Source organism: Rhyacophila brunnea, unplaced genomic scaffold, assembly GCF_057557595.1.
Source record: "Rhyacophila brunnea isolate RB1 unplaced genomic scaffold, BYU_Rbru_1.0 scaffold_11, whole genome shotgun sequence".
Taxonomy (NCBI): Eukaryota; Metazoa; Arthropoda; class Insecta; order Trichoptera; family Rhyacophilidae; genus Rhyacophila; species Rhyacophila brunnea.
The window spans coordinates 31583540-31604650 of NW_028232763.1; the positions used below are offsets into that span (position 1 = coordinate 31583540).

A 21111-nucleotide genomic window follows, 5' to 3' on the forward strand; every position below is an offset into this window, starting at 1 on the left:
ATCTCAATAACTCCTATGTATTATATCGTCGGTCCCTATTAAAAAAGTCGGATCTGAAATTTTGTCATTTTCGGATTATTACGTAAAAGTTATTTGAACACTTTAAACATTTATACCACAATCACGGTTTTTTTTGTTTGAAAAATTTTGAGATATTCAAGTTAAAAATGACGGATCTACCGAGAGTGTCCGAATAACAATGTCGGTTTTTACCAACCGACATTGTTGGCTGGGCGTGAGTGAGCAAGATGTGTCGGATCTGACAGTTGCTGCTATGTTCACCGGACAGACGGATGTTTTTATAAACGTTTAGAAAAGTTTCTATAACCCGTATTTTTATTCATTATGGCAAGCAATAGGTCACAAAGGATATTTGATGAAACATCTTTGATTGCTCGTACTGAAAAATAGCATTTTGCAGATCCGACTTTTTTAATAGGGACCGACGATATTTTTGATTTTTTTTACTTATTTATTCAAATACTTACCTAAACATAAATAAATATAATTTTAATTTCTTAGAATAGTAAGTTTATAATATTGTACGTATAACATTTGAGGACAAAATGTCATTATTTACATAATGTTGAAAATAGTTATGTGGAATTCAGGGCTTTAAGATATAATGAGAAAAATGTTAACCCCAGTTTCGATAATACCATAATCATATTTATTGTGTACATATAGCCGTTTACAAGATATGGTAGTTGAGTAAAGTGTGCTTTATTTTATGAATTTCATAGTATCACAATCTTTATTTGTGTTTATCTCAAAACTATGTTTTTATAGATAGGGCAGGGCCCCTAAACCCCTGAATTCATGATCGCACATTTTACTTTGAAGTTGATTCATTCTCAAGACCTCAATTATTATGATGATTTACTCAACTTGTTTAATTATGTGCTTGTTTATTAATTGTGAATCTCAGTAAATTATTATTATAAATCAAAAGATTTTAAACAACTATGTTTGTCTAATTAGGCTCAAGTCAAAATATTTTATATATTATATCTTTGAAAACAAATTTGCAGTCAATGCAGTCAAACCCGCAATACGCCAAGATGTTCAGGGGACGACCCATGCGGTTTGTATTGCCACTGGAAGGTGACGAAGTCACTTTAGAAGGAACAGAAGCCGTCGCATACATAACTCCAGCAGGAAAGATTGCTGTCAAACCAGAACTATTGTGTACCGTAGGATGTGAGACTCCAAGAATTAACTACGATTCATATTTAGGTATGTGCTTATTTTAAATTGACATGTATTCTTGAATTACTAACTAAAGCGTAGAAGTATATAATTAATTTTTAACAGGGAAAATAATTCATTTTTATAAGCTTACCAATTCAACCATATTAAAAACATTATGCCATCGCCAACAAATGTTGTCATTCAAAATGTTCATATTATTATTCTTTGTATTATGGCAGCACAATCTTGTTGGGAGAAATAAAGTATTTTATTCCAATACTATGTTCCATTGGGGCAGTGATTCTCAACCTTTTTTGTGTGTGTGGAACCTCGGTTTACACTTAAGGTTCAGAGGAATAAATTACAAAATATGTGTGTAAAACAATACGTACTGATACACCCATGAAAAATGCTGCCTCTCACTACTTTTTGTTTTAAATTGTATGTAATAATTTAATGTATTTAACATTTTGGTTGACATGGTAGTAATATAATATATATTTTTTGTTTCAGGCAAACTGTACCGTTATTTTTATGCCATCAGCTCCGATGTCGATGCTGAAAATCCTGGAACGGTAAAATATATATTTATACTATTAATAATGCACTATTTCTTAGAATATAATATAATATTATAGACATTACATAATATTATTAAACCATTGTTTATGCTGGCTTGATGTTGATCAAATGAATTTTTTTAGCTTATAAAGATAGATGTATTCGAGAAAACCAGGAAAACTTGGTGCGAAGACAACTGTTATCCCAGTGAACCAATTTTTATTCCGAGGCCCGGAGCAAAGGTAATTATACTTTCTGTTTCAATATTATTTGTTTAATTTTATTTTAAAATCGCAATTTTACCTAAGCATGGGAAAGCATCGAAGCAATATTATCGAGGACCAAACGAAAATTGTACAAGAGGTACATTCTTGGGTATATAGCAGTGTTGCCATTGTAGTGTTTTTCTTAGCAAATCTAGCATTTTTCAAGACCGCAACAGCTTAAAATATTTCAAGAAAAGAAAAACGAACGAAACATACCTATTTATAGAAGTGGTAAAAATTTGTGTGCAGAAGAGCTAATTTGTTTGGTTCTGAACAGAATTTTTCAAATCCGTAGGCGAATTTCTTTTTGCCAATAGACTATAAAAAGTATTTATTTAACTCAAGTAGCTTATTTTTTTTACCCATCTGCCATATTTTTATAATTGACTGTTGACAATATTGGTGCAAATATTGTATTAAGATCCTACACAAAGCAGACCATAGATGCCACTGTATTCATAGAATGACTGAATTAATTTTAGAAAAGTATGGGAAAATGTTTATTAAAATATAAACCCTTCAATATATCTGTAGTTGATTTTTGAGCAGGTGTCATTGTGTGTTCTACCTCCTTCTTTAGGTTTCCGGGTTCATTGCATATTAGTTATAGATAAGTTCACATTTCATTACCATACATCTAACAATCCTCTTTAGTACATTATGTTTTAAAAATGGCCTCTGCAACATGCCTATGTCGTTGAAGAAAAAAGGGGAAGTAACACTCATTGACACTCCAAAAACCAATAACATCCAACCATGAAGGTCTCATGGAAATAAGTGAATATATTTTGTTGAAATTAAAATATTAATTACATAACAGGCCGAGGATGACGGCGTGGTAATAGCTGCGATGGTGTGGGGCCGAGAGAGAAGTCACGAAGTGGGGTTGATCGTGCTGGATGGGCGGTCTTTTGTCGAGTTGGGCCGCTGTTGCTTCGAAACGCCCAGTCCCGCTCCCAAGTGTCTCCACGGTTGGTTCTTACCCGCCAACAAAACCTTAAACAGTTCCCTCATCGTGAATAATTGATCTATTCACATTTTACTTGAGAGAATTCTTTTAAGACTGCTATACCTTACGAGGTTAACTACCATGCTTATTTCTAAGTGGAGCAAATGGACCTGTAAACAGTGGATGTTATCTTAACAGGTTCTTTTTGTTAGCCACTCGCTCAACTAATCGGGCCCTTGCTCTGAATCAAACAGAAATTGAATTAGTTAGCTGTGGGATTTGATCCTGTGACCCACAGCTACAATCTGCCTCTACTGTGAGCAAAATCATTATCATTATTTTTAGTTGTTTCAATTTATGCTATGATATTTTACAGTATTATCGATTGATTTCAGTACCTCTGTCATCTCGAAATATTTTCTCGGAAAAAGTGAATTCATATTTTATTAATTTTATGATGTCACATTTTATACAACCCCTACTTCCCTATCCCCAGCATTAAAAATTATTGCATTATATCAGACAGTGGCGAGGGGTGGAAGTAGACTGTTAAAATTCGAGATAATTAGTGCACATTAAACTTTGTCAGTCATACTTATTTTGTTTTCATTGACTAAGAATACAATTTTCAGGTGGTGTTGGTTAGTTTTTAAAATTCAATTTAGCCCTGCCTAAACCAAACCATAATAGTTTAGGTATGCTAGGGGCGATCCAACAAATTAGTGCACACTTTTTCAGTCATACTTATTTGTTTTCGTTGAATTAGAAATACATATTGCAGATGGTGTTGGTAAGTTTTTTTAAATTCATAAAGCCTTGCCTAAATCAAACCATTTATGTATGGACAGCATTTTGACTATATTATCTACTATGGCTTCGATTATGAATTTTAAAAACTAACAAACAGTATATAAACATTGTAGTCCTTAGTTCAATGAAAACAAATACATAATGATAAACATACTGATAAAGTGTGCACTGTTTATGTCAGATCTTAAACAACCTACGACAACCGTTTGCCATTAATATAAGACTCTCTCCCATCCCCCATTATGGTGTGATGTTGTAATATATGAATGATCCATGTCTGGACGATGTCAGTGAAAGATATTGTATAAAACCATGTACTAGTGGAATTAGTGAAAATCTGGAGCTCTCTGATAGAGTTCAATTCAAATTGATTATAATTATTCTTATATCATTTACCGATTACATTGCTAAGTGTTCTAGTACTGCAAACTGAAAACCCACATGAATTGTTACACTATTGAAGTACCAGTTATGTGATGAATAAAATTGTAAGAATAAGTACGGAAAATAAAAATATATTTCGTGTTTGTTATTTGTAATATTAAGTTCAGTACTGACTTCAGCAAATTTGCGCGCACAAATGGTTTACACATACAAACGTTCGTGCGGATTAAAATTTTTGTACGCGCATGCAAATTTGACCTTGTACTGACATGAGCAAATTTACTTAAGTCATTACCATCCTTTATAGAATGCTTAATACCACCTGTACACGTGCATGGGTTTACTTGCACCAAAAATGTATATTTTAAATTATCGTGATTTTATGAACTGTTTACACGTAAAAGTGCTGACTGTCTCGCCAATCTCATTCTTCAAAAGTAAGCGAGACACGATGTTATCATTATTTGGTACTATTTGACAGGGCGTGAAAATCGGTTAACCTCAAAATGAGTCTGCGCAGAGTAGTTCGATTTATTACCGGCACGTTTGCTACTATCGTTCTACTGCGCAGGCGCAAATTTTGCACGGTCCAATTGTTGCATAAAAATTTGATTCATGCATGCAATCTTGTAATTTGCACGATAATACGTGTTTACATATGGATTTTTTTGTTAATGTAAAGAATGTAAAAATACACAAAAACATCTGTTAAGGAATTTAATCCATTCAATTCCGGAAATCAGGTATTTCTGTGAAAATGAGAGTAAAAGCACAATCCCTTATTTTATTGTCATAAATCATTTAGTTTTAGGATTCAACTAAGTGGATGTTTGCTATATTGTGTAAAATTCAGAATTTAAATCAACAATATCCGAATAAATAAAATTGACAAACATGTGATACTAATGTGTGATTAAAAATACCGTTAATATTAGTTTTGAAGATTTTAAAATCAATTGGTGGAAATATCTGAAAAGCCATATATCCATGTGCCACATTCGTTGGCAAATTCATGGTGGTCAATCAGCAATTAGTATCTAGTCTAGTTTTTTGTTTATACTGAGTTAATACTTCATACTTATAGAAACGCTGTTTAACATTATTATCACCTAGCTTAAAGCATTTTCCTATCACCATTAAAGTGTTAAAATTATCTTCAGTGTCAAAATCATTTCATTAAATTCTCTTAAAACATGTCTATTTTTTAAATATATTAGGTATGTACATAATAAAATATTATTATTAAAAAAAAACCTTAGTATTTACAATGACTATGACTATTATATTATACTTACGTTAATTATTAATAAAATGTTTCCACAAACTTACTTTAACTGTATTATAATATGCGTGAAGTAAATGTACTTTCTCCATCCTATGAAATATTCCTGTCTGTGTGCCAAATCTGATTTTAAAAAGAATATGATTACAGAAAATATATATTATCGGCAGTGGCAGATGCACTAATACCATATTATACAAGTGCACTGCACTCCCCAAAATCTAAGTTTGATATTGAAAATATATATGTATATTTATTTTTTTTGACAATGTCCAATCTTATATTAGGATCATATCGTCGGTCCCTATTAAAAAAGTCGGATCTGCAAAATGCTATTTTTCAGTACGAGCAATCAAAGATGTTTCATGTGACCTATTGCTTGCCATAATGAATAAAAATACGGGTTATAGAAACTTTTCTAAATGTTTATAAAAACATCCGTCTATCCGGTGAACATAGCAGCAACTGTCAGATCCGACACATCTTGCTCACTCACGCCCAGCCAACAATGTCGGTTGGTAAAAACCGACATTGTTATTCGGACACTCTCGGTAGATCCGTCATTTTTAACTTGAATATCTCGAAATTTTTCAAACAAAAAAAACTGTGATTGTGGTATAAATGTTTAAAGTGTTTAAATAACTTTTACGTAATAATCCGAAAATGACAAAATTTCAGATCCAACTTTTTTAATAGGGACTGACGATATGGGCCTCCACAGAGTGGAGGTTTTGTATTAGCAGATTTTTTTTATTTTGAAGAGGAATGGATATTGTTAACCACTTGGTCAACCTATTAGGTCCATACTCTACTCCAAACACAAATTGAAAAACAATATGTGTACCTGGGTATGGATATGAATCTGGGACCCACGACATCATAAGCCAACGTGTAAGCTGCTCGGCTGTTTTTTACTATTTAAGTAAATAGAAAAAAAAAGTAAATAGAAATTACCGGCCGCCACTGGCGATCGATAAATAAAACAATCGACAGGTATATATATAAAACGGGTTTATTTCCATTAACGCCTATGATACAATAAACAAAAATAAATGCTGGGAAATTACATCATACAAATATTTACAAAAATATATTATGTACAAATTTGAAAATAAAATAATGCGCGCGGTATCTTACAATAACATATTCTGAACAATTGGGAATATTTTCGGCCACATCGCCAATTATTTTTTATAGTCGTCAATTCATGAAACGCAATCAATCACGCACATTTTGAATGGCGTAAATGTTGCGACACATAATCTACGACTTTTATTCAAATACATTTACTAAATAAATAATTATTAACACAGCATGAACGAATACTCAGCCTAGTAACTACATATTGCTACATTAAATACAATGTCCTTCACCCATATTATATATATATATATATATATATATATATATATATATATATTAATCCAAATACAAGAGTCTGTGTGAATACGTTGAATTACAAACTCTCATAAGGATTTTGATTTATTCATAGGCAAGTTTTAATCAGTTGTTTTTGTCAAAATAATATTAAAAAAGAAAAATTCAACAATTTAAAATGTTTGAAGGATATTTTTCATTATTATTGAATTATATCAAATTATATTTTCACAATACAAAACAATAAAATTACATTTGATTATGTTGTAAATAATTACTTAATCATTTATTATAATATTATTCGGTTGTCGGAATTAAAATTGTTGAGAGGGTGGTGTTGCTATCGATAATAAGTCGAAAATAAAGTATAGTGGGTATTGGTACATTTGTGGTTTTAAAGAAATTGCAACGATGGACGATCATACTTGTCATATAGATTATATTATATTCTTTAGTAGATATCCGATAAATGCTCAAATATTTAGAGAAAGATCAGTGTTATTCTATAAAATATGATTCTATGATACGTACGTTGCCATATCTGTCTAAAATAATCACACCACCCTTCCTCTATGTAAAAAAATACTACCTATATTAGGTATCAAAATACATATTATATTTTTCGTGTTATCTATGGCGAGAATTAGTAAATGAAGAAATGGGAGCATTGTATTTCACCACAAAAAGATCCACATTTCGACCACAACACGAACACATTAAATAATTTCTATACATCATACTCTCCATTAAGCAGCAAAAGAAAGTCAACTTGGAAGAAGATTATTTTACGTTTCTTACGTTAGGAATACCAAATATAGTTCTGATTTTAACACTTTACCCACAAGTAGGAGGACTGAGGAATGACAGTTTTAGTACCCACTTCACCCGTCGCCACTTCGAAATGCACATTTGTTAAAAAATTTATACATCTGGCAGAGGTCACATAAAAACAACGCAGTGACAGGCCGTACACTACAGAATGAATAATGAAAATATGCATAGATGAGTGAACATGTAAATAAAACCAAATAAAACATAAAAAAAGATTTATTTTATCAAGAATTAATATACCAAATGTATGTCAAACCTATAGCACATTTCTATGTTAGTGGCGTCTCTTTCGCGAGAATTTTCATTGCTAGCTTTAAATACAGTTAGCTGTAAATGAAAATTTTCAATTAAGTATTAGTGATTTTTGTCATAATGAATTAATTATATTAAATTTACTATGACAAGTACTTCAAAGTTGCACATGTCGATACACACCAATGTGGCGTGGGAAGGATTGGCTTACTATAACACGCCATGTTGGATAGAGTGGTAGGTAAAGCGTTAAACAATCTTTATTAATTATAACATTTATTACAATTAAGTTTATCATGGCATAGTTAAGAGGTTTAAATAAGGACGGACTCAGCTATTTGCGTTAAAAAAAATTGATAAAATCACAATTAAAAGTCAACCAATTCCAGTGACGACAAAATACCATACTTCGATGCAAGACATGTGGCAGAATGTATGTATAAAATCACAAAAAAAAAATGGAAAATACATAAAATATCTGGCAGTTTGTTGGCCGGCTATACAGATAAATGTCACAAAACAAAGCCACCAGAAGCGCAATCCAATCAATACTCCAATGGCCACGAAAATTTATTCAACAATACATCTATATTATCTCTATTACAATATGAACACACTGTCACTATCGCCCTGTCAGTATGACTATTAAAGTGAAATATCCAAGGCTCAAATGCATAGACTATCACTAAACATGAATCAGCAGTTATTCGGGTAAATAGTGTATAATATTCAATGAGTGTGCGCAGCAGGTATTAGTGCTAGAACACAGTGGTCGAGCGGGTGGCAGCGGCGTGCGCAACTCAAACATATAACCGTGTGTGAAATGCCCAAAAAAAGGCATTGTCTACTAACATTACGTTTAAACATTTGAGTTTCATGCACTTCTGCCCGTGCATTCACTCTGGCCAAGCACTAACGGTATGCATGCACAACACATAGTGTGCACTGGCGGCAAAATGTGAAACAAATCTGACAGCTGTCATAATTGTGTATTTTAACCAGAAATCAAATAAAAATATAGATTTTAATGTTGTTACCTTGTTTCCGATATAGCAAAATTATTTTGAGTACTGATCATGTAGACGAACACGAAAAATTAGCAGTATTAAATATGTCTTATTATATTATACATCTGTCAACACTATATTGATATCTATTATGTCAACCTCTTCATTTACTTTACCTCATTACTGAAATTACATCATGAGTCCAGAAAATATTTTAAATTTATAGTAACTAAAAATTCATAATTATTCAATTTAAAATGTATTAGAATGTTTAATAATTATTGGCAAATCGGAATTTAAACTATTATGATCGCTTGCGAATTAAAGGATGTCACAGACTAATTCCAATTATTCACATCACCTTCAAATGTTTCGCATCGCCCTTGTGACACTCGTATCGGCTTGCGGACAAGATCATACTTGCGTAGTATTCTTGCTTTGAATGTACGAAATTACCGCGAAAATATCCATTGCAAAATAAAACGACTGCGTGTTTTATGAAAGTCAATAGAAATGGTTCAAATTATCATATTTATATGACTATTAATGCCATAATATGCACTTTTCTCACTGTGTATGATTCCGACAGTTCATGACAAGGTGATATTGGTAGTCGTCAAAAATCATTGTTTCAGTTAAGAAATGATTTAAAACATCCAAATTATATGATTTGTCTGCAATCGTCTTTTGAGTATTTAATGGAAGTATCGTCATTATAACTCGTAATAGATTAATCAATGAAATTGATAGTGTGATGTTGTATATAGTGTGATGATGTGATGTATCAGTGTGATGTTACATACAAAATTCGCTGGGTGTAGTTTTCGTCAGTGGTGAATGAAGGTGTGATTATTTCGCATTCCATTCAGATTCCAGACACACAGACATTCCATTTAGATCCATGCAAAGCTTTCGTTGTTATTTTGATTTAACTTAATGTCAATGTTCTATGCATCTGGGCCTAAGTAAATAGTCTAGAAATATCAATTTGGATTCAGTATAAAATTTTCAAAACATCCGACAGGGAAATTTTAAAGGAAAACAAATAGAGCCAATTCAATGTCCTTTTTATGATACTTACACTTCTAATAAATATGTGCAATGAAAAATTATAGCCAGAAAATGAGTTAACATAAATTGGAAGATTCAACAATAAATCAACGGGTCGAACCATAAAACATTATTTGATTCGTAAATATTAAATGGATTTTAAAACAAACCATTAATTGATTAGCCAATGTCGAGGAAAAGTATCAACTCCGTGTGGAGACTCCGGAATCTGACTACAAAAGATTACTTGTTAACACGATACTGACAAACATTATCGAGTAACATTATCTTTGTTAAAAATTATTATGAATTACTACAAATATTGTTACGTGTCATCGTTAATACAAAGAGTGTCCCTGCATTGTCTTATTTTAAATCTGAGGATTCGAAATTTTATAAAATTGAAAAATACACTCTTCTTTCTATTCAAAATTTGATCCGAGAATTTTGTCATTATGTAATTTCTAATTGTGCGCTTGGACCGCTCCGAATGCATCGTTCAGTCGGCGGATGATTTTATATAATACTGGGAAAAGATTCCAGTCGATGTAACTTTTTAATCGGTTTAATCGAACGGAGAAGTTTGAAATGTTCGGTGACGATTTCTGGAAAATCAGAAGTGTCACTTAGATATTGTTTGCCGACTGTGACGGAATGCATTTTTTACAATAACTAATATACACGAGTGGAATGTGGAACAAAATACATTTAGAAAGTTTCACTCTCAATTATATACGAAAAAATCAGTCATTTGGCAGGTAGAAAACCAAAAAGATTACAAGGGGGCAGAGATGGCATCACCAGTTGGGCTTGGTCTGCGTGATGGTCCACTGCTGGTAGGTGTTGTTGGGATCGCAGGGCATCAGCGATAGCTGTTTGGTGGTTGGGTGCAGGGCCAGGCACTTGGCGTACACCTTGTGCGACAGCATGCGGCCGTCGGCCGAGTAGACCCAAGGGCCGTCCACCGTGCCAAGGCGGCAATACGCGATCTTGATGCCCTGCAGGTCGGCCTCCACGCAGCGCTCACCCACGCCCAGCTGGCCCTGGCCGTTGAGGCGGAACAGCTGGTTGCTGCCCATCCCATGGCAGAGCCCGGTGCCCAGGTAGGCGGGGGCCGCACGTCCCATCGTGTCCAGGCAGGTGCTGGCCGCGACCGACTTCACCGTCCCCCAGTGCTCGTTGGGCGGCAGCTTGGGGAACTTATCGTACACGTCATATGCAATGTTCTCCATGAACCAGGAGAAGCTCTTGCACTGCAGCCGCTCCTTGAGGGCGACCTGCTCGGATATGTCTCCCATGTCCAGGAAGCGCGCCATGGGCTCCCGCGTGTAGAAGTATTCCTTGTGCTCCTCGTCGAACCACGTCTCGATGACCCTCTTATAGTTGATGGTGATAAGGGGACCCTTCTTCTTGCCAGCCAGCTTGCCGAAGCTGTAAGGCATGAAACCTCGGTAGACATGCCCGACCCGGGAGCAGGGTACCCATTCGATGCTGCCACCGCACTGCCACACCTTGAAGCTCAACTCGAAGTTCTCTCCACCCCACACCAGCAAGCCGGGGTCGTAGGCCCCTAGGTCGAGGAAGTACTTCCGGTCGATGGCGAAGAGGCCTCCGGCATGCGTGGGACTGCGGTACGGCTCTGAGTTGTGGGTGCGGCGCTTGGCTTCCCTGTCGGGCAGCTCATTCTCTTTGTAGAGCATGCCCCATTCGAAAATGCCGCGGTAGTGATATCCCTTCGAGTAAACGGGCCGGTACTCAAAGTTCTTATGGTCGATGCCGTCGATGACGGGCACCGTCATGGTGGTGGGGTCGCGATGGATGGGAGCCAGCAGCGGGGGCAACCAGTTGATGTTCACCTCGCAATGCGCATCGAGAAACACGATCACGTCGCCCGTGGCCTCCTTGGCCCCCCGAGACCTAGTCCTGATGAGCCCCTCGCGTTCGCTGTTCCGAATGAGCCGGACTTTGCCGTCCCACTTGGTGATGTATTTCTCGAGTTTACTGCCGAGGTCTTCTTTATCAGAAAAGTCATCAACCTGGATAAAAATTATTCACATTCAGATAGTGTTCTTTTGTCAAATAATAATATGATTGAACATATTGGTTGGATGAATAAAATAATTGAAGAATGTTTACATAATTTTACGTGGTTGCAAATCTGTGTAAAGATTTACAAATTGAATCTTTAATAAGATTATCATAAAAGCAGTTAAACAGGTACGAATCTTTTTGAACCCTTTTAATGTAGACATCAACGATGTATGTACCAAACTAACTACATATGAAAATGTTGGCTTAATTATTATAATACATTTGCGAAGAAGCACACGTTCCAAGAGTTTTAGAAAAAAACAAATTTTCTTCCCTACTGCCTGAGAAATATCTGTATGTTTGAATTGTACGAAATTTATCTATTTCCCTGCCAATTGTGATGTTTGTGTCTATTTTCCTTTGGCCGAATTATCTATATCCACTTTAAAACCTAAGGTGCAAACTCAAATTGAAACAAAATAAAAAATCACACGGTGGAAAATGTACTTGTTCGGAACTACTGTAATTCCAAAAACATTCATATTTCACTGCTTTTTTATGATAATCGAATAAATCATATTAAAACTCTCAATCTCCAATGATACAAACGGAAGTGCCTTTTTGTGGTTACCATCCTGCAGCCAAAAATCTGCAATATATAAAATGATGTAAATTTTCTTCGATCATTCTATTCATATAAAAATTATAATTGAAGTAACTCAACATACAGGTACTACTTATTATGTTAGTATGGTAAACCATTCATGGGCCCATGGGCCGATGGTTGCCGGCTATAACTTCCACAACCCATCAAAAGCATATAAAATTTCGGTACATTACTGTGTACAACAATGAACTGACGAGTAGAAATTTCTAAAACTAACAATCCAAGGAAAGATCAGGATGTAGCTTGGCTTCTTAGGTGAAAACCTTAAAGTTCCCTGTCCATAGTAATGAGCACCTCAGTTGCTTCAAAACTAACCTAACGACCATTTTTAAAACTGTTTTCGATTCTTGTCGGTTTACAGGAAGCCAGCGGCAAACAAATTTTGAAATAGCCGATATACTGGATTATTTGTTAGATTAGATTAAGTTAGGTTAGGTTAGGTTTTCATTCTTGAATTTTGCCAAAATCGGCTAGCGCGGTTCCCGTCTGGCTTCCTGTAAACTGATTTGTACCCTATTTTCTATATCAATATCAACGTGACAAATATTCATTCACTTCTGCAATCGCTCTAAATACATAGATAACGCATGTTAAAATTTAGTTTAAAAACCTACCCAAGTCCAAAACGATTAGATTTCGTTCAAGACTCATACAACCAATGCCATCAAAAACAAAAATGGCCATTCTCTTATAGAAGGATATGTCATTGTATGCAGAACACATTTATTTTCAAAATTACCTACATCCATATGATTCACTTTCATAACCTACTTAAAATCACACTGTTGAGTTTCAAAACCTATTTAAGTGCATTTTTGAATGATAAAAAATAACCTTTTGAAGGTTGCTTTCACATTAAAAACCAAGTAGGAATGATGTTATAATTTACATCTTCATTAATTCTTTTTAGCTTGTCATATTTTTTTATAATTCCATTAAGCAGTTTTGTTCTTATTTGTCAACAATTTGGTTCGTAGAGTTAGGCAGTTTTGATAATTAGGTGCTCAGTTCAACAGACTCTAAAATGTGTATCATTGACATGAATTCTGACCTTCACAGAAATGGCACACGATAACAAAAAAGAACTATAATATTATTATGGAGCGCCATTAGCAAGCATTAGATTAAACTTAAGATAGTGATACAAAAATATTAAATTACATTTCTTACATACTTCCATATTATAAAGTATAAACCTGAATCTGATAATATTATTTGCACGATTTTTTTTTCAACTGTGTGAACCGTTTCCAATAGAATTAAACAAAGCATTGTACTTTTATCCCACACTGTTTGAGATTACACAGTAAATCTAAATGCTAATAATAACATTACTTACTCCTACATTAAAATCCAATGCAGTGTATTCTGCAATATATTAAAAAGCATTTACTCAAAATTAAAACAAACAAAAAATTAGACGTGTAAGCTGTACAAAGAATAATTACATAATACTACTTCGCGAGGGGCTCACTTGTGTTGATGTACTATATAAAGAAATCTAACTATAACGTATTTATAACATAGTATAGTACGACTTCCATTTATTTCGGCCAAGCAACAAACAGAACCTGAAATATTAATATTTTACTATGTACTTGTGATAGCTCGCAACTTAATCCGCGTGAAATATGGAATAGATTCGATTTGAATTGTTTTCAATTCAATGAGATGGACAACGGTTCCATTTCTATAAATATCCAGTCGGTGCCTTTAGACACGCCCGTCAGTATCATATTCAACTGAGAGCTCGAGTGAGCCCATGCAATTTGCAATGGTTGGATGAAGACACGTGCCGCTCACCTACCCACTCCAACATATGAGGCGTCTATTTCCAATACCCGCTAAATCCATAATCACGAAAAAATCATGTTTTGGTTGTATCGTGTCTATGAATAAGAATCAGTGCGGCCTGTGTATTTATTTTGTTCCTAAATACGTTATATCCCTAGGAAAAACGACTCTAAAGTTTCAAGTTATTTCCTATATCCGCCATCTCCAGACGGCAAATCGTTCCCATATCCGCCAAATCCTTCATCAGCCAATGAGCGCTCTGCATTGCGCGGAAATGCAAGATGGCGGTCTAGCTCTCAAACAGTGAATATCGTGTCCATTTCGTCCGTGTTTTTACCAAGTTATAATGTCGAAATTATTGAAAAATGTACAAAAAAGTTCTCTAAATAAAGGACGGAAGTATATCCAGTAACGATTTTTATGGAAAAAAGAAATACAACGCAATGAAAGGTAAATGAAGTTCCTAATATTTCCCTCTAATTTTGATAATGACTGGGTGTTTAACAAATTGTGTTGAAATATTGTTTTGTGTTAAATTATTAATTTATACTATCATGATTATTCAAATACAGATCTATATACAGTGTGCCAATATATACATGGCAGTTTTCAAGAATGCAACATCTCTTTGTAAAATGAATTATAAGTACTTAATTATCGAAAGACTGGTGAATAAAAAATGTTTATTGATGGGTTAACATTGTATCGGTCATTTGGCCCCCGAGAATAATTCAATGCAAATGCAACATAAATGTGTCGGATGAAGTGACATAAACAAACAAATTAATAATTTTAAGTTCCATCAATCATCATTCATCTCACTGGCGGAAAACAATATTAACATATACGCGTTTCTCCAAAAGATTTTTACACATAACTATCTTGAGTTTCTTGAGTGTTTACCTAGGTACCTACTAATAATTATTAGGTCAATTTAAAAAAAAAAATTTATTAATATAAATATTACTAGTAGCAAATCCACAAGCCAGTGAAAAATGTTATTTACACACTATTCATCTTCAAATAATAACCTACATAATAATTTAATCGTGGACAATGCCTATTTTTCGGTCAATTATTATGTAGGTACTTGGTGTTTTTGGTTTTATCGTGTAAATTATATTTAAGTAGCTTTTAATTTAAAAAAAATAAATTGTAAATTACAAAGGACATGATAAACACTAACTTATGTAGAAGTATTCTTATGTATAAATATTCTAAGATGCTAATGCTCGTGACGCACGTTTGCCATAAAAAGTATTTCAAATTTGAATAGGTATAACCAATTCCTATAAGAATTTATCGCCGATTCAAAATAAATGTAGGTCCCGTCGACTAAAACGAACGTATTAAAATAACACCGTGTAAATGTGAATCAAAACAAAGGTTTTTTTTCCAATAGAGTAATAAAATGTATGATTGAAACGAAATGCTTGCATGAAAAAATACTCTCCCGTAACTATGTTAAATGGTTTTGTTTCTTACGTAAAGTTTGTTTAATTTATGAAATAAGTATTTAAGAAATGATGTTGGTGAACATAAACATTTAAGAGGTCCTAATTTTAGAACACGCGACAATTATTTTGTGTGATTTTTTTACTTATGTTATATTGTTAAAATGCCGTGTTTTTTTTTATTTTATGTGATTGTTTACGTTTTTTTATAAGCTTTAAAAGTGAAACAATACACGTTTACGGCGCGAATATTCTGCTGCTTCTGTAGAGTCAAGTTGACAGCAATATTGATTGTTAATAATTGGTAGGTGATAAAGAAACCCATTGTTTATTGCGACTGCCTGCTTCCTTGACATTTTTATTATATTTTGTTGATCATTTTAATGTGTAACACAGTCAAACAGTATTTTTAATTGTTGGTATTTTTATTTCAAATTCTTTTTTATTTAAAATTTAAACGAATACCTACAAAACGTAATATGCAGGTACCTAGGTATTTTTTATTATTGGTGACGGCATGTCGAATTAATTACGTAATGAAAGAATATACCTACGCAAATTTTTACTTTAGACAAATACTTATTTGTGGAACCTATGCAGATAAAAAGTTTTAAACAATAAACCTGTAAATATGTGAACATCAAGTAGCTTAAAGTTGTAAGTAGAATGGCATATAATTAATGTAAGTACCTAACTATATATCTGTTTGAAAATTACCTACTAAGTACCTACTTAATATTGCATTTTTTTTTTAAATAATGGACGATTTTAAAATAATATGCACCTATAAATTAATATTATATACCTACTAAATATTCTAGCTGCATGCTAGTATTGTCTATAGCAGAGATTTCTCGCAATTGATCGCGCGCGTAAGTGCGGCAGCGGACACATTCGTGTGCGCAATGAAAAATGATAAGGAATCTCATAAGTATAATACCTATTCTTTTTTTATTTCTGTGAAAACCTGTTTTTTTCGAATTAGCTGTTATTTTGTATACATTTTCAATAAGGCGGTAACAATTTCCTTGTTTTCCAGTTGAAAACCCCCGTAGCTATAGCTCTACTCTATAGTGTTTATTATTTTATGTCATTATTTTTATTATGGAATCATTTTTATTCAATAAAAATATTTAAAACCAAAACTTGCACTTACATAATTATTGCTGGTAACCCTGTATCATGCTGAAACAAATGTTAATTTATTACCATCGAACGACGCCAAATCCAACAGTGATTACTTACTAACTCCGCCAAATCCTGTGATAACAATCAAACTCCGCTACCTCCAAACGGGTTTTGCATTTTTTATACTATAAAACGAAAATATTTCGGCAATTTATTGTTTAATCCTAAAGATTCATACTTCTTAACATACGTGCATTTTTATTTGTTAAATTTAAGCATGTAATTTCCTTATACAGAAAATGTCCATTTGCCAAAAGTGCTTGCGTGTGGATTTGGCGGGTATTGGAAATAGACGCCTCATATCAGACATTTTATTTTATTATAACTATAGACAGTAAAATAAAACTAAATATGCATGTTATTACATATGCATGTTTTCTTTTTATCTCGTTGGGGGATCTGATCTTAGGATTATATTTATGCGTACAAAGTAGATAAAATAGAAAATGTGTTATCTCAGGAATGGTGGCAATTAGCATATTATTATGTACATACTAATCTAAATAGGTATGTATCAGAATGATATGCAAGTATAGAAAAAATATATTTAAAATAATGATATGTCACCATTATTGAAGTTATACTTCTTTAGACGCGTTTGGAAAATCAGATCAGAGTGTATTTTTGGCGTGTGACATGTTCACATAATTTATTTTTTCACACGAAAAAAATCGCACTCGATTGGATTCGAACCACGATTGTTCGGTTATCAGCCGAACGCACTATCATTACGCCACAGTATGATAATGCAATTGTGTCGATTATACAATAATAAATGGTAGAACAGTTCAATACCAACAAATATGTAAAGGTTATATTTGAATCAAATCAATAATAAATGAGTTATATCGATTTTAATAATCAGTGTACCCTTTAAATCAAATTTGTCTGCAATGGGTTAATAAGCTTTTTAGATGAATTTCTTGTAAACCATTCGCTACCTCCATTTAAAAGGCATACAAGGGAGGAAAAGGAGAGCATTACAAATATGCAAGCTTAGAATTGACTGAAAAACATACAAATTTTATCCAACTGACGGGTTTCTAGCCCAGACCCTTCATATATAATATTATAAAGTACAATACTACTAGTCTACAGGAGTGGTAATTTATTATTCGATTATGTATACATCATTTTCAGATTGAATTAAAGAATTTTGTGTGGTTATTTATAGTAAATTAATTCCTTAAAATCAACACCAATTCATCAAATGGTACGTGTGTAGCATGCGTGTGTAATAACATTAAAAAATATCACTCACCAATAAGACTTCGTGCAATGTTTCAGGAGGCGAACGATTGATAACAGAATGCACGGTCCGCATGAGCACCGACCATCCCTCATTGTGGAAGACTATGATGACGGAAGTGGACGGCAGCCCTCGAGGGTAGTCCCAGTGGCGGCACTCCTCCAGCCTGGTGTCCAACACCGACCTGTCCAGAGAGATCTCATCCGAGCACGCCATGTTCATCCCGTATTGAGATTCTGACTCCGCAACGTCATTGGCCTGGCTGTCTCGCATCGTGTGAGGTTTTCCACCCTCCCCGGGACCCTCGCGCGTTGGGAGATCTTTCGGTTCATGATTACCGAGATCTAGAAAAACAGAGAAATGATAATTGATGAAATTGATTGAAACTTTGTGAAAAAATTTCTAATAAGTACTAAAGATATCAATAAAATACTAAAATTAATTGAATTGGTATTTACTTGGTAGAACTCCAGTTCAGAACACAAATAACTCAATTATTCGTCGCTCTAAGATTAGTTCGTCCAAAGCACCAATATGTAAAATATTCAGGAGACGAAAAACAAAGTTCATTACCTTATATTTCAATGTTGGAAGATCTTTCATATTTATTTATTTTAAATAGTGAGAGATTCATTATATTAGAACATATTATTAAAAGACTAATCCAGCGATATTACTCATTTAATTAAGAATAATTTATATTTATTTAACAGCAGATACTGCACTTTAGCAGCGATCGCTTCAAATTCTAATAAAATTAATATAAAAATTTAGAACGTATTCAAATGTGTAATGACGACGTAGTCAGTAAAGAAAGCTAGACAACACTAATATTAGAAATGGATAAAGCGATCCGTTGACCAATCACGTAGTAGAGGGGGTGTTAACCGTATAACAATCCTCGGCGCTGTTTGGCCCGCACATTGGAGAGTCTAATTCATAAAGATTGTTTTGTATCGTGGTTTCTTGGACATTTTTTGAAAAAATATCTCTGTTTCTGAAAAATATAATATTTTTTTAATGATTTCGATGCGTTTATACACAAGAAAATGAACTGCATTAAAAAGTAAATTTCGCCAAAAATGGAGCTTCACCAAACTAATCCTAGCGTGACGTATTGTTGAGTTATTGAGTTAACAAAAAACTTCGTTTCAAAGTTATGAATTTTTAAAAATGCATTTAGACGGTCACCAAACCTCGTACTGAAAAAAACTCCATATTAAGTTTAAAAATCAATCATATTCACTGATATCTCAGAATACAATGATCAGGTCTGATCACTGCGTGGGCATCAAGCGATTTACATAGTTGCGTGCCGACTCAAAATCGTAAAAAGTAATCGACCTTGTGTGTACTAGTGTACTAAGTGGTCTCTAAAATTTTTACAGTTCTTGTCGGTTTACAGGAAACGAGCGGCAAACAAATTTTGAAAATAGCCAATATACTGGATTATTTGTTAGGTTAGGTTAAGTTGGGCTAGGTTAGGTTTACATTCTTGAATTCATGAATTTTACAAAAATCGGCTATGAAAATTGCCGCGGTTCCCGCCTGGCTTCTGTAAACCGATTTGTACCATTTTTACTTTTGCCATAGTGTCCTAATGATGCAGTTGGTAGCGCGCTTTGTACTTCAGTTTCAGTACCCGCGAAAATGCTTTATAATCATTATAATTGTAAGTTACAAGAGAAGTTACGGGATCATTTGTATTAAGTTATTTAGGTATTTTCTCTTTATCGAATGTGTCACAAAGCATCCCTTGACAACGTACAGCATCAAATGCTGAGTTGAAAAGAAAACACACCAATAACATAAACTTCGTAAGGGTTTCTTCTTAGTTATAGACTGGATTTTCTTGGAAAGACAAAACCGGGTCATAACTGACACTCAGCTAGTGTCAATCACTGACAAAAAAACAGTAGTATTTTGACAACGTGCTGTACTGATTAAAATTATAATTATTTGCTTCTGGCTTTAATGACTATATGCAGGTAGTTTGAATGATATCCATGTTGAAGAATTCAATGCATATTTATGAGTTTAAAGATTTAAAATAACTCACCTTTTACTAATACCGGAACTTCGTTGACCTTTCTGACAAGTTTCAACTTACTGGGGAAAAGTTCGTCATCCTGTCTCCACGTATATATGAAATAAAGTATGAATAACAAAGCGCCCCCGATACATCCGAATCGAATAAGTCGGTCTTTTCTAAAATTAGTAAATCTCATGATAATAGACTCGCTGTCAATCGGGACATTCGAAAACAGACGAAACGTCACGTCAACAAATTAACAGAAATGGTTTGCCAGGTAATATGTTACATTTCCCTTCCTATAAAATCTTCCACGAGTGTGCTTATTATGACCCTGAGCCATTGACGAGCAATAATACTGCGGGTTTCGGGGTCATTGGGGGTTACTATTTTTTTAACCTTGAAAGTTGAAAACGCACCATAAAATATTTAAAAGTCGATTCGTTGTCAATTACTTATGTTCCGTAGACTAGGGGTTTTACAATAATATTGAAGAAAATAAAATCTGTAATAAATAGGTAAGCAAAAAAATTAATAAGGTACCTAGGTAGGTACGAAAATTTATCTTCAAAAAATATTTAAATATTTCATCACTATTTTAATAAATATAATATTACAAAATATATGTATACCTACTTACCTAATATATAATATTTTATTTTTTAGCAGTAGTGTATGTTTTGAGTATACTTGTGGCTATAGTAATACTACCACGGATAAACATAACTTATAACTA

General features: G+C 33.7%; 2 protein-coding genes across 2 annotated transcripts in view; one reads left to right on the forward strand and one right to left on the reverse strand.

The window, feature by feature from the left end:
- The window catches only part of ninaB (neither inactivation nor afterpotential B), a 29504-nt gene extending 26227 nt beyond the window's left edge, over positions 1 to 3277 (forward strand). Inside the window, exons 11-14 of the mRNA XM_085957451.1 lie at positions 1032 to 1236; positions 1705 to 1766; positions 1896 to 1994; positions 2839 to 3277. Coding sequence (XP_085813577.1) covers positions 1032 to 1236; positions 1705 to 1766; positions 1896 to 1994; positions 2839 to 3045 — 573 coding nt within the window. The 3' untranslated portion in view covers positions 3046 to 3277. The remainder of the gene's footprint in view (positions 1 to 1031; positions 1237 to 1704; positions 1767 to 1895; positions 1995 to 2838) is intronic.
- A 6143-nt stretch (positions 3278 to 9420) lies between these two features.
- Pgant7 (N-acetylgalactosaminyltransferase 7) lies at positions 9421 to 20709 on the reverse strand. Its single transcript, XM_085960239.1, has 3 exons — positions 20403 to 20709; positions 18356 to 18687; positions 9421 to 11996 (listed from the first exon to the last, which is right to left on the reverse strand). The coding sequence occupies exons 1-3, from the start codon at positions 20569 to 20571 to the stop codon at positions 10758 to 10760; spliced, it is 1740 nt and encodes a 579-aa protein (XP_085816365.1). The 5' UTR covers positions 20572 to 20709; the 3' UTR covers positions 9421 to 10757.
- Between the last annotated feature and the right edge of the window lie 402 nt (positions 20710 to 21111).

What these genes read in the sequence shown, in the direction of transcription:
- Pgant7 (XM_085960239.1), bottom strand. Translation starts at nt 20,571, where the DNA reads ATGAGATTTACTAATTTTAGAAAAGACCGACTTATTCGATTCGGATGT. An exon ending in AGTTCCGGTATTAGTAAAAG is followed by an intron (nt 18,688 to 20,402) that starts GTGAGTTATTTT and finishes CTGTTTTTCTAG; the next exon opens with ATCTCGGTAATCATGAACCG. An exon ending in CATTGCACGAAGTCTTATTG is followed by an intron (nt 11,997 to 18,355) that starts GTGAGTGATATT and finishes ATTTTTATCCAG; the next exon opens with GTTGATGACTTTTCTGATAA.